Here is a 14,315-nt window from a genome sequence, read left to right on the forward strand (position 1 = left end):
ATACTCCCGAGCGGGTGCTTCTTGCAAGCAATCTGACGGCACCTCGGGTGTAACTCAGCCGCAGGCACCGCCTTTCCCCTGATAAGTCACTGCCTGGCTCATTCCTGTGTCACTCAAAGGGCATTCTGATACCGGATTGGTTGTCGTGCCTCGGCGGCGCATCTTTCCCTCCCGCTCACCAATAGGCGCACGCACGGGTTGGGCTGCTCGGTTGCGGTAGGGCGGAGGTCGCGGACGCGTGGGAGCTCTGCAGCGTGTCGTGGCATTTATGGGGAGCGTACGCTGGGCCTTTCCGTACGCTGCGTGGCGCCCCTGCCGCCAAGAGTGGCTGCTGGCGGCGCGGCTGGTGCAGCCCGAGGAGAAGGAACGCATCGGCCGTTTTGTTTTTGCCCGCGATGCCAAAGCTGCCCTGGTACATGCTGACGGGGGGCGGGCACGGCAGCGGAGGCTTGCCCTCCTCAGAGCCTAGAGGGACTCAAATGACCGGCTTGCCTGGAGCGCTCCGTCCCCTTCCCCGTTGCTGCGGACGAGTGTAGGCGTTGCCGGAGAGGCTTGGCCTCTCCACGGGGTGGAGGCCTCTGGCGCCACTTGCGGACCCGGGACACGTTGTTTCCCCTGGGGCCGCGGTCGTCTCTCTAATTTTGTATTGCCCCCAAGTTTCTGACTGTAGGAAAATCCGCTCCGCACGGACACGAGAAGGGAAGCACGCATTGCAGAGCGCTCGCTGCCAGCTCTACTTACATTTTCGCTTAGGAAGAAAAAGGGACTTAGGCAGTCTGCTGCCAGTGTTGGCCCTGAAAGATGTCGCAAGTGTTATGTTGTGATGTCAGTTTTGGAGACAAAATCAGTTTACATTAGGGGACTGTACATGAAGACAGTAAGGTGCAAGAAAACAAAGCTTTTTTATGTCACTCTGGTTTTAAATGTCGCATAATACTGTGGCAGTAATAACAGACTTGGTAAGAAATTACTCATCTTTTTGGCTGTGAAGTATTTCATTCAATAAGTGACTGAATGAAGTACAGCTCTTCAGAAAACTTTACTGCTCAGTATGATGTAAAAAATATTTCCACAATAAAGTGTGTTAAGTGAGTAAGGTAGAGAAAGAACTATTTTATGTGGTTCTAGGCTGGAACTGCTTTTTATTTGGTGGTGGTTACATGCTGATAGTGATAACAAACATGACATAGGCTTCTGTAAAAGAGGTTTGACTAGTACATGCTTTTGTTTTATATTGGCAACAATAAAGCCACCTTTTTTAGGCAAGTGCTAGCAACCACGGGTATCTTAGACATCTCATAATAACAATGTGTGCATCACTTCCGTTTCATTTCATAGGCTGGCCGCCTGCTGATGCGGAAATTAATTGCAGAAAAGTTGTGCATACCTTGGAACGAGATACACTTACAAAGGACACCCAAAGGAAAACCTTTTCTGGCAAATGACATAGTCAATATCTGTCCTAATTACAACTTCAATGTCTCTCATCAAGGAGATTATGCAGTTCTTGCAGCTGAACCTGAGCTTCAAGTTGGCATTGATATTATGAAGACTAATTTACCAGGTAATGCATTATGATGACCAAAGCAGATTGTGTGGTGTCTAAGTGCTGAATGTTTTAATGTTTTCCAAACAACCAATCTATGCCCTAGAACTTTAGTGTAATTAGGAGATAGTATGTGAATGTATCGTGTATTTGCTTTTTTTATCATTAACTGCATTTCTCATTGTTTATTTTGAGTTTGCTCTTTTGCCATGAATGAATATTTTTCCAGCTTAGAAAGGCAGAACCCTGGAAAAAATGAGGTCATGTATTCTACTATGATATTGGCAGGACTAGCGTCTGCAGCTATGTGTTTTGAGGGTTTGCTGCCTGCTAGGTAGAGTCAGAGGCACCTTTTCAGCTAGGGATCCATCCTTGTGAGAACTTTGTAGACTATAAGCATTACTCCCTCATCCTTTAAACGTGGATGCTGTATGTGTCAGCATCTGGCAAGTACTGTATCAAGGTGACATCAGAGATTCGCTATGAGTGTGCAATAATCCTTAGTGAGAAGGTATGATAAGGAGGGAACACCTGAGGTGTCCCTGGTAAAACCCTAAGCTATAAAAACTTTAGTTGTTGGGCTCTTTATTTGTATGAAATGTTGCACGAACATGACCGTGTTGGTGACCTTCAGGACCGAAGTTACAAATAAGAATTGCAGCAAACTGTAGTTCACAAATGTTCATCAGTGTGTGGCTGGATTAAAGAAGAAACATACTGGAATGTATGAATTGCTGGAATTGTAGTGAATGTTCCTCAGCATTTTAACCAGATATAACAGTAATAGCCAAGATCTTAGAAAATGCATCTTCACAATCTTCAATTTATCCACATTTCTGATATAAAATAATGTGTAAAGACTCAAACACTGCTTGGCTAACTTTCTTCCTGGTTACTTTACACCTTTGTAATGATTATTACAAATGCACATTTTTAGACTGGCATGTTTAGCTAAGATGATCATAAACTGTTGTAGTCTAAAGTGACCCACTTGCATCTGTTGTAGACCATAACTCTAATGATGGTGGTCAGCACATGAAGCTGAACTCTAGTCTATGGAGTACCCCACACCAGACCAGTTATATGTTTCATGAAAGGACCTGTGGCCCATGGGTAGAGCTCATAGAGGTCATAGGTCCAAAGGTCATCTTGTCCCACGTCCCTCTGCAGGAAGCAGCAGCATGTTAGTCTAGATAGGCTGCTCAGAGCCCTGTCAAGCCTCACCTTGAATTCATCTCCGTGGATGGGGCCTCACCTTCCTTCCTCAGCAACCTGTTCCAGTGTTCCACTATCCTCATGGTAGTCCCTGAACCGACTTCTGTAAGCTTGAGGCTGATGCTTTTATCATACCTTTCCCTGCCTGCAGGCCGTCCTGAAGTCTTGCACACCCTTGTTCTATTTCTTGGAGAGGTGAGAGACAGAGAAGACCTTGATGTGGTGCAGACGCTGCTGATATTGGTGTAGCATCAACACCATTTAGCCATCCATCTAAAACACAGTGCTCTACAGGCTGGTGTAAAAAAAACCCCAGTATTAACACCCAGGCCCAGTACTGTTAGAAACTCTTTAGTATTCCCATGGGGCTGTGATCATCTCTGTAATTCTGTATTGCCCCCCCCAGTTTCTGACTCAGTGTAGGAAAATCCGCCCTGCACAGACACTAAGCTTTTAGTGTTACTCCACAGTTGGTCATTTTAAGAAGCATTCCTATTTCAGCAATTAAATACATGAATATTTTTATTTTCACTGTTTAAATTTTATTTTTTTTTTGTGAAATGAAAAATTGTAAGTTGCTGATAGATGCTGTATGTGGAGATAGGGATGTCTTGCATGCTTTGCTTGCATTTTGCACAGCTGGAAATACAGCTGATGTTTTAAAGCTGACAAGTCTTATAAAATGTGTTAAACTCTCCTTCTGAAAGTAGGAAACAGTCATGAAATTAAACATCTACTTTTCACATTTAGGTTTAGAAACCTCTATTTTTGTTATTTCTACATTCTGGAATAGAATATATTCATATTTGTAAGGGAATATATTGTTAGTTAATTTCCAGTTAATGGGAAAGGATAGGTTGGACTGGATGATCTTGGAGGTCTCTTCCAACCTGTTTGATTCTATGATCTGCCTTCATTAAAAACATTTCATCACTTGCTTTCTCTTCAAGTTTTTTGCTTATTTATTCACTTTCTTATTCCCCTCACTTTCTTATTTCTCTGAAATAGTGGATTAATCAATGTTGGTCTGGTGCTCATTCTACAAGCACCATCAAAACAATTCAAGGTTTTCTTGTGTATTCTTCAATTAGTGTCCCTAGTCACTGCTGTGATAAGAGATGATCAATCAAAGGCTGTCAGTATATATTGTCACTTACTTGCAGTTACAATTATTCTTTAGCAGTCTAAATTTAGGAAGAAATTAACTCGAGTTCTTCCTATTGGTTGTATTTTGGTTTCTATTCTGCTTCTGTTGTGTAGCTTTTTGATTGCTTATCCTAGCATTTCCAAATAACACCATGAAACTGACATTCAGAATGATTTGGTATCAGGAGTTTAATCCCAGAAGAAATGCAGGAACAGTGATGAAAGCAAATTCCTTGATTTTGTTAGTTGAAAATAGAATTTAGATACAGCATTCAGTTAACTGCTTCAGTAGTGAGAGGCTCCTCCTGCCAATGTGCACTAGAATTGTTGATAGCACCTGTCATGACCTCTCACCAGAAAGCATTTTGCCACTTTCCCCTGGACTGCAGCACTCAGCATATGTGTGGCTTTAATTTGTGAATATGGATGAGACTAAATAACACCTTGAGGTCTAACAGAAACAGGCTTCAAAGGGGTTGCCCATAGAGACACAAATGGTGGTTATTTTGGAGATGTTCATGATTCCAAAGACCAAGTAATGGAATTCCGTTGGTGCTTTTGTAATAAAGTGGTGCTGAAGAATTATGCATCTGGGTAACCAAGGTGAAACAATCCTGCTAGGATTTTTGGGCGTGAGTCTTGTATTCATCCCTCTTCCTTGTCAGAGATGTAGGCATATATTAATGAAAAAGGGTCTGTTAAGACACATCACTCTACCTACAATCTAAATTCGTGGTGTCAAGCTTCACAGTGTATATAGAGCAGTACAAAATCCATTACAAAATTTCTGGCTTTCCTTTCTGATACCTGAATTTCCATAGCTAGCTAGCATAGCTTATGCTGAAGTAATTTAGCTGTCAACAACTTGTGTGCATCTTTTCTGTCTTGATAAAAAGAAAAAGGAATTTCAGTTCTTGTCACTGTGCATAAAGAAATACCTGTTATGTGTCAGCACCTGATCATGCAGTTGTTTTCAAAGTTAGGTAACTGCAGAAATGTTAGTGAAGTAAATTGAAAACATCTCTGGTTCCAAATTCAAAGGAGGGGGTGTTTTATGGCCATATGTCTTCCTCTTCTTTTTCTAATTATTATTTGTATTTTTTGAAAAATAAATAAGGTAGTAATGAAAATTCAGTAGTCATGTAGGAAAAGTAAGCCAGCAAATAAGCAATATTGAGGATAGGCTTTTAAATTATAGTATCTGTAATACTGTAATGTAAGGACTACTACCAAAGGTAGTAGTCTTTACACCTAATTTTGTTTTCTTGAGAAATTATCTGGAACTGGTTTTACTACTGTGCCATGGATATTTTGGCTTCTACCAATATTGTTTTATGTAATAGTTCCACTGAGTGGTGCTCTTGCACTGCATTTGCTGAGTACTTAATATTTCTGAGAGTGAATCCACTATAAATTTCTTTCCCTGAAATAGCGACAAGGACAAAGAGTTCCCTGTGTACAAACTATATTACAGTAGGTGTGTTTGGTTTTCAAATAGTTGTTTAAATACAAAGTACTTTATCTTGTGATGTTACCCAACAGAATCTTAATTGAGGTCTCCAGCATTCTAGTTCTTGTATTCCTTTATTGTTTGGCCAGTGAACTAGATACGCCATGCAAATATACAAGAGTGTTATGTTGCTGCAACTTTTGAGAGATACACTAATAAACTGTGTGGTAGAACATAGCAAGGAGACCTGGTGCACATAAGCATTTTGTGTCGCCTATTTATTTGTGCTATCTGATTTTATTTCTCTTCTGAGCAATAGGAGGCTGTCTTCTTCCATAGTACTTTCGCTGCATTATCAAAATCTGAATAATCAAACCACTTCAAGGTACAGCCTTCTTTGAAGGTGAGGCAGGCCACACAAGAAGCAGTTCTTACCAGTGGAAATAGAGGCAGTTCTAGAACAGTTCCACTGGTATGCAGCAGTTCACCTTTTTTCTAGTAGTCACATACAGAACTAAGTAACATAAAGCTGGTAGAAAAGTAAAGTGTCCTATTTAGCTATTGTGTGTTGTTGCTGCCTTTTAATTATCTGGCAGGTTATCATTGTAGGTTTAAATCAAGCTTTCAAGTCTCTTAACTGATTTTTGACAAGTTACCAAGATAAATTATTTTGCTTTAGTTCTCTTATGATTGGTTTAAGGTGAGCATTTGAGTTACTTACATTTATAGCACAATGTGTGTTTTCCTATTAATGGAATTAATTGAGGGCATTATTTGTCAAGAGAGGTAATGCATATGAAATTAACCCTTTCACAAAAGAAATGGGGAAGGATTCTCACAATACTGTTAACTCCTGTGGAAAACTCCTACTTGTTGTAATGTATTAGATTTTTTTTTTTAACATAAGATCAAGAAATTTTGTAACAAGTGTCAGCTTGTTTTAAGTGGTGTGTTTGATGTTGATTTACCAGTCTCCTAAACTGAGCAGCAGAATGTTTTCAGAGACTTAGGAAATTATTGTGGCTTAGTAAAGATTACTTTGAGCAATTGAAAAATGTTTATGTCTTGGGTTCAAGAGTTTTCCTGCTGTGCAAGTGAATTTCTTTGCAGTAATGCATTTTTTTAGCTTCAGTGGAATTACAAAGGTAAATTAAAAATTTATTCTTCATCTTTCATAATCAACCTGCAATCTTTCTTAACCTATTGCATTAAAGTTACTCTGGATGTCATAGAAGCAGTCAGGCTTGGAATGGACCACGAGGATCATCTAGTTCCAACTCCCCTGCCATGGGCATAGACACCCTACCCTAGATCAGGCTGGCCAGAGCCCCATGCATCCTGGCCTTAAACACCTGCAGGGATGGGGCCTCAACCACCTTCCTTGGAAACCCATTCCAGCCTCTCACCACTCTCATGCTCAACAACTTCCTCCTCGTGTTCAGCCTGTACCTACTCATTTCCAGCTTTGCTTCATTCCCCCCAGTCCTGTCACTCCCTGATATCCTGAAAAGTCCTTCCCCAGCTTTTCTATAGGCTCCTTTCAGATACTGAGAGGCCACAATAAGGTCACCTTGGAGCCTCCTCTTCTCCAGACTGAACAGCCCCAGCTCTTTCAGTCTGTCCTCATAGCAGAGCTGCTCCAGCCCTCTGATCAACCCAGTGGCCCTTCTCTGAACACGCTCTGTTCTCCAGCACATACACATCCTCGTAATGGAGGCTCCAGAACTGGATGCAGTACTCCAGGTAGGGTCTCACCAGAGCGGAGTAGAGGGGGAGAATCATGTCCCTTGCCCTGCTGGCCACACTTCTGATGCAGCCCAGGATCTGGTTGGCCCTCTGGGCTGCAAGTGCTCACTGCTGGCTCATGTTGAGCTTCTCGCCCACCAGCACCCCCAGGTCCCTCTCCTCAGGGCTGCTCTCCAGCCGCTCACTGCCCAGCCTATATTTGTGTTTTTTGTGCTTGGGATTGTCTACAATGTCAATGTAATTCCAGAAATAAATATTTAACATGCAATATTTTTTTGTCATTATTCTTTCAGGTTTATGCTAGATTTGGTGATGAAAAGGCAGAAGGATATTTTTTTTTCATGTGAATTTTACATATAATTAATTGGATCTAAAAATACTTCCTGAAATGCTTTTTTAAGAAAGTGGGCTGTTAGGTTCAAACACCCAGTCATTGGAACTGCTTCTTTAAAGTAAAGAAAACAAAGCTAAACTAATTTTTCTGTTCTTACTCTCACTATTTCATCAAGATGATAGGGATCTGTAAAGCAGAGCTATGTCATACATGAATCAGGCTAGGTCCCATGTGAAGAAACTAAATACTGGACTTCAGGCTAGCCAGTAGGAAGAAGACTCTTTCACCAATGGGTTGTAAGCTTTTTGCCATTTATTTTGCTAGTTGTTTTAGAGCTAGACACACACATTATAGTTTGAAGTATTTGGCATATCTTTTGTCTGCAGCCATGTTCAGGTTTTTGAACTTGTAATGCTCTTTTAATTGCTGCTTTTCAGATTTTACAATAAGAGTTTCTTGATGGAGATTGAAATGCTGAAACAGATTATTCCTTGAAATGCTGTCCTTACTGTGCAAAGTTTTGTTACTGCTTTTCATTGTATTTCAATAAATCTCATAGCAGCAGTGGGCATCCAATCTTTAATAACAAGAGATAATTGCAAAAATACTAGTTTATGGCACAGCTATAGATATGTAAATTACTATTTCTGATGAAGTAATTAATAAAGTGATTTAGGTTAAATGTTATTTCTAATTAAGGAAGTCAGAATTTCTAAATACAAAACCAAAAAGCTAACTAATATATTTGTTGAACTAACAAATCTTAGTGGTTGTATGCCCTTACATTGAGAATGAGTTCCTATTTCTCTAATTGAAAATGCAAAAAACCCAGCCATATTAAGTATACTCCTCAAGAATACATATTATATAGCAGCTTTCACTACCATGTTTTAGTCACATTTGAAACACTGATTTAACCTGGAATCAGCTGTTTGTAAAAAAACTTGAACATTCTGGTAATCAATAAAGCACCAATTCTAGATATACTGTGTAAGGGAAAACCAGCAACAGAACGAGGGGACACAGTCTCAAGCCAGGGGAGGTACAGGCTGGATGTTAGGAGGAAGTTGTTGCCAGAGAGAGTGATTTGCCACTGGAATGGGCTGCCCAGGGAGGCAGTGGAGTCACCATTCCTGGAGATGTTCAAAAAAGACTGGATGAGGCACTTAGTGCCATGTTCTAGCTGATTGGATAGGGTATTGAAGAGTAAGCTCTTCAATAGCAAGTAAGCTCTTCAGTAGCAAGTATGTATTGCAGCTGAATGTTTGGTGTAGAAAGAACATGTAAAGGTATTCTAGAGTCTGAACAAAATCTGAGAGTATCTGAGGCTTTTTTTGTAGTTTGGTTTTGGGTTTTTTTGTATTTTCAGAGCAAATGACAAAGCATACATCTCTTGTAGACCTTATATAGCACCTGTTTGTAAATTGGTCAGATATAAGCTATCCAGTTAATAACTTCTGACCATTTTTTACCTGTATCAGAATTTTATTTCTCCAGTGCAGTTTTGGAAGTAGAACTGTCTCGTCCATTATGACTCTTTACATTCTTTTATTTAACATTGACTGTCAGGGTTGCTTGCTTTAATATTCTTCATCTCTGCTGTTGGACCTAATTGCAGTGATGCAGTTGAAACCTTAGCCACTACTCTAATATTGTGAAGATCTAACAGTGCAAACTGCAAAGAAAATATCAAACATTATCAAATGATGTCAGCCTCTTTGTGACTTTCATTTTTACAATGTGGCAAATGTTAAGTAATTCAAAGGAGGCAACCTCAGCCTTTCTGATATTTTAAAGTTAATGCTGCCTCTCTGAGGTATGACAAGATAAAATATACCATCATTAGTTGCGTTGTGAGAATGTTTAACGTATCTATCACAGGGAGAATTACAGGATACTGGCAGGAAGTGGAGAGGTCACAGAATACCAATCCAGTTTCCAATTCACACTAATGCTGCATGAGCTAATAGATTTAAAAAACATGCTGTGCTAATTTTCTATCTGGTTCTTCTAAGTTAATAATTTATCTACCTAACGATTTGTCTTGTGTTGTCAGTTTCTAAACATTTGTACAAGGGTTAATTGGTATTAATTAGCAATTAGGACTTGGACATCTGTTGCAGAAGAAATGTTTTTCTCTGTATCAGTTTAGTTTCTTTAAAGATAGTGAAATGTGATTAAATACAGCAAACGTGACCAAAAGGATTGTCATCCTGAGTCCAGGACACCAAATGTATTCATATACAATTTGTTAGTTTGCAGGCTTTCTATCTAGCCTGTGTTTCACATGAAGTAAGATCTGTTCATACTTGAGTTGCTCGTTTTGCTAGGTAGTACGTTTTACATTGACCACTCACCAGCTGAAAGTAAATTTATTTGTATTGATTAGTGTGCTAGCTTGAAGCTAGCTAGAATGTTTTGGTGAGAAGAATTAGATTACAGGCTGTGGAAGGAAAAGAATGGTGATGGCTACTTCACTCATAGGCTTGCTGAGAGGTATAACAACAAGAATCCAAATAAGGCACTTCTTCTTGGGGCATTACCTGAGCTGCATTTCTCTCTCTCTAGCCTCTCTGCCGTCTCTCTGATTAATCCACTTTGCTTCCTAACCCTCTGGCCAAACCTCCATTCTTCCTTGGGACTGGGGTAAGGTTGAGAGGGGTGGGAGAAGGTGGAAGGGTGGTTGAGAGCCCTTCCTGGGGACTCAGGTTTCTGGGAGGGGAGTTGTGTTTCTGTATTACCTTTTACCTTGTATATTTCTGTATATACTGTAAATATCTGCTTGTATATTGATCTAAGGTGTAGATACAAGCTTCATTCAAATTTCCAGAGCCAGATGAGTCTAGTCTGGATTTCCAAAGGGGGGGGGGGGGGGAGGAGGAGGGGGGGCAGGTAACACCCAAACCAACCACAATTATGGTGCAGTAGGGCTGTGAGGCTTAAGTTCTTGTAAAGAAAAATTAATGAAAACGTGTTGGTCTCGGGGACAGACCATCTTGTCTTCTCCTGTGAATATCAAACTAATATAGACACCTGCTAGGGAAACTGGTCAGAGATTTGCTGTATGCCTTTTGTCTGTTGGTTCCTAAGAATCAAGGTTATGAGTATTATGGAAAGGAGACAGAGCTCTGCATAATTCTAGGGGAAAAGGACTTGTAAAGATAGGCCTTGAACAGCTGAACAATCCAGTCAGTTTTGTTCTAATGCAAATGAGTATGCAGATTTGTATTTGTTAGGCAGTCAGACACTGGGACAAATTCTTGTGAGTTAATTGGGTGTTGTGGAAAGAAGAGGTATATTTTAAATTTGGTAGAGTTTTGTAGCTGACTCTTGCCTTTGACCAAGATGATGCAATGTAAGAAACAGCTTCAGATATTTAGAGATTGTCATGCTCTGTACCCAAACGTGGAGTTTACAGTAGACTAGAGAAATACCTTTAGAATATTAGCAAAAAGAAAGAATGCACCACACTTTGTATAGAAGTGAGAAAAGGAATGGACTATAAAAGCATATGCAAATGAAAATATATTTTCAAATGAGAAAGGGAAATAAAGTTTTGCTCAGTATTGAAAAGAATTAAAGTTTGTTTCCCAGTTCTTGAATAGAAGCTATGTAAATTTTAGACACCATATTAACTGCAAGTTAGGAAATTACATGGCATAATTGAATTAGCAGTATCTGTATAAAACACTGTAAATAGTTTAAAAGTTTGTGAAGAATTACCACATTCACAATTTTTAACTTTTTTTCATCATAAGGTTTATAATGAAGTTACTTGGTTGAGCACTGAACAGATACGCATTTCTGGAAAAAACACCTTTATTAATAACATTTTTATGGTCATACTTCTATGATGGAGTATTATTTTTAAGGTACTATTATAGAAAGTAATTGATACATTGGGTTTTTTTAATGGAATACTTAAAAGTAGTTAAGATAATTTCAAAGCAAGAAAACTCTGAGTCACAGTGAAGCTTGTTTTCATTTATTCCCTCTACACAGGCAAGTTTGGTTTCATGTTTAATGTAAAAAATCTCATTCCTGCCCTTCCATCCCCTTGTCATGCTAGTAATTTTCATGCCATTGGTTCAGTTTTCCTTTGTGCTGAAATACATTTCTCAATTCCCTGTGGAATTTAAACTAGCATTTTACATTTATTTTTTGTGAAACCTTTTATCCAGTATAGATAGATCAGCTGCTATCATAATTTTTTCTCCCCTTGAAGTAAATTGGCAAAAGGTGAGGGATTAGTCTTTCAAAGAGTTTTAATAGTTGATGGGGATATGTATCTTTTACTGTTAATGAGTTATATGTAGAATAATTGTCCTGGCTTTGTCTGCTTATTTTTGAATCTCACATGAGAGCGTATCTTCTCTCCCATCTATCCCTAAAAATCACAAAATTGAGCTTATTCCACATCAGTGCTGAACCCCACCTAGTATGCTAGTTTGAAGCAGGCTAGAATGTTTTGGTGAGAAGAACTAGATTACAGGCTGTGGAAAGAAAACAGTGGTGACGTCTACTTCCCTCATAGGCTTGCTGAGAAGTGTAGGAACAAGAAATAAAAACATCTGATAGCTCACACTCGGCATTCACTCTCGCTGGGGCTGCTGACTGAACTGCATCTCTCTAACCTCACCCTCCATTTTGGGCTAACCCACTTTGCTTCTTAACCCCTCTGGCCAAACCTCCATTCTTCCTTGGGACTGGGATAAGGTTGAGAGGGGCAGGGAGAAGGTGAAGAAGTGGTTGAGAGCCCCTCCTAGGGACTCAGGTTTCTGGGAGGGGAGTTGTGTTTCTGTACTACATTTTACCTTGTGTATTTCTGTCTATAACTGTATATACTGTAAATATCTGCTTGTATATTGTGCTAGCTGTGAATATAAGCTTCGTTCATATATCCAGAGCTGGCTGAGTCTAGTCTGGGTGATTTCTAAAGTGTGTGTGTGGGGGGGGGGGGGGGGCAGGGAACACCCAAACCATCACACCTAGTCAGATGCTTGAACCTCACCACTTTAAGTAATTTACATAACTAAGTATTTTCATTTGAAGTGCATGCATTGTGTGTTACTGCAGTCTCACTTTGCCACTGAAATGGGCAGAATTACTGTGAGTATATTTGATTTATTGGAATCAGAATCTAAATTCCAGTTCTTCAGAATAGGAATAAGCATGACATACAAGAAGGAAAATGTGAAATGAGGTTTAGAGCATTTCAATTAAAATTTTATCATTGTAGTACCCCAAGTAACTTTTGGCTTGAGATTTGTAGGTGGTGTTTTTTAATAACTCAGAGCACAGGGAAATGAGCGTTGATTTGTGTGAGCAAAGGCTCAACACTCTGCAAACCCAGCTGTGTAGCATCTGCTCTTGAGATTCTCAGCATATGGATGTTTAGAAGCACAGACAGTGTGTGCAGTTTTCTACAACCTGAGTGGCCAGATCTTAAAGGAATCTTTTGCTTCATTTCCAGCAGTAAAGAAAAAGATTGTCCAGTTGCATAAGTTTTAGTGAGCTCTGATCTTGCCATTAATCATTGGTAATATTAAGACAAAGTATTTCTGGAAATATTTGTATGATAGGAGTTCATTGCAGTGAAAGTATTTGTTCCTTCAGATAATGTTGGGTTTTTTTTTCCTCATTTTTTTCCTTGGTGGTTCATTTTTACCACACTTCTCCAGTTCATAGATCTCTTTTAGAACATTTTACGATGTCTTATAATTTGTTCTTGAGTCCATGCAAACTTTAGTATTTTTTCAAGATTTTATGTCATTTATGTACTTGAATTTCATTTGCGTAAATGCATACATGTACACTGAAGCCAGATTTGTCTTAGAAAATTGGTGTCATCTTCTAGAGAGGAAGCAGACAAAGCACAGTGGAGATACTGAGTTCACCTGTGAAGTTAGGAAGTCTGAAGATAAAGCCTAAATGAGCCCATAGTTATGAGAATGTTTATAATGTCATTTTTGTGATGAGTACTTTGCAAGTCTTAGGGAGTATCCTGTGAAACTTTTAAATATACTTTAAAGGATAATATTTTTTGTTGATAATCCTTATAAATACTTTCATCTTTCCTTTATTTCCTATTACAATCCCACCTTGTATTCCAGTTTTTGTTTGTATTGTTACATTATCTTCATGTTTTCCTTGCAGGGAATATTGTGCCTTCATGAAGATGATTAAAATACTGAAGCAATTTGTTTCTTTCTTTGCTTCTGTTTTACTGAGTAAGCTTTGAGATGACTAGAAATATTTATCACTTCTAAAATTCTGTCAGAGGAAATGTGCCAGGCAGCCAGCAACAGAACAAGGGGACACAGTCTCAAGTAGTGCCAGGGGAGGTATAGGCTGGATGTTTGGAGGAAGTTCTTCACAGAGAGAGTGATTTGCCATTGGAATGGGCTGCCCAGGGAGGTGGTGGAGTCACTGTCCCTGGAGGTGTTGAAGACTGGATGAGGCACTTAGTGCCATGGTCTAATTGATTGGACAGGGTTGGGTGCTAGGTTGGACCGGATGATCTCTTCCAGCCTGGTTGATTCTATGATCAATAGGCAATAAACACCGAAGGAAAAATACTTATAAAATTATTATCAGAACAGAAAGCTCAGCTGTTCAGTGCAGGACTCTGGTACCCTGTCTTGCCCAGTGGTTGAAATTATCATCTGTAGGACTACACTGTACATATTCCAAAATTGTAAGCATTAGAGCTAACAGCTGTTTTGGAACCATAGTGGAATAGTTGTCATGAAAGCTTTTTGTTGTATTTTAAAATTAAATTTAATTATTTTGTAAACTAGAACTTGGATTGCTAATGATTGGAAATGACCACAGAAATAAGTCCAAGTGTTTGTATAATTGTTAAGTAAATTTATTGC

The 14,315-nt window shown here is 39.3% G+C and overlaps 1 protein-coding gene across 3 annotated transcripts in view; it reads left to right on the forward strand.

Annotated features, from left to right (window-relative positions):
* The first annotated feature begins 67 nt into the window (after positions 1-67).
* Positions 68-14,315, forward strand: part of AASDHPPT (aminoadipate-semialdehyde dehydrogenase-phosphopantetheinyl transferase) — a 32,623-nt gene continuing 18,375 nt past the window's right edge. For all 3 annotated transcript variants that reach the window (XR_010308392.1, XM_064170785.1, XM_064170798.1), the window contains exons 1-2: positions 68-412; positions 1,339-1,564. Coding sequence is in view for 2 of the 3 variants with exons in the window: in XM_064170785.1 (XP_064026855.1) it covers positions 269-412; positions 1,339-1,564 (370 nt within the window). In the remaining variant the exon portion in view is untranslated. The remainder of the gene's footprint in view (positions 413-1,338; positions 1,565-14,315) is intronic.

This window comes from Pogoniulus pusillus, chromosome 3 (genome assembly GCF_015220805.1).
Source record: "Pogoniulus pusillus isolate bPogPus1 chromosome 3, bPogPus1.pri, whole genome shotgun sequence".
Taxonomy (NCBI): domain Eukaryota; kingdom Metazoa; phylum Chordata; class Aves; order Piciformes; family Lybiidae; genus Pogoniulus; species Pogoniulus pusillus.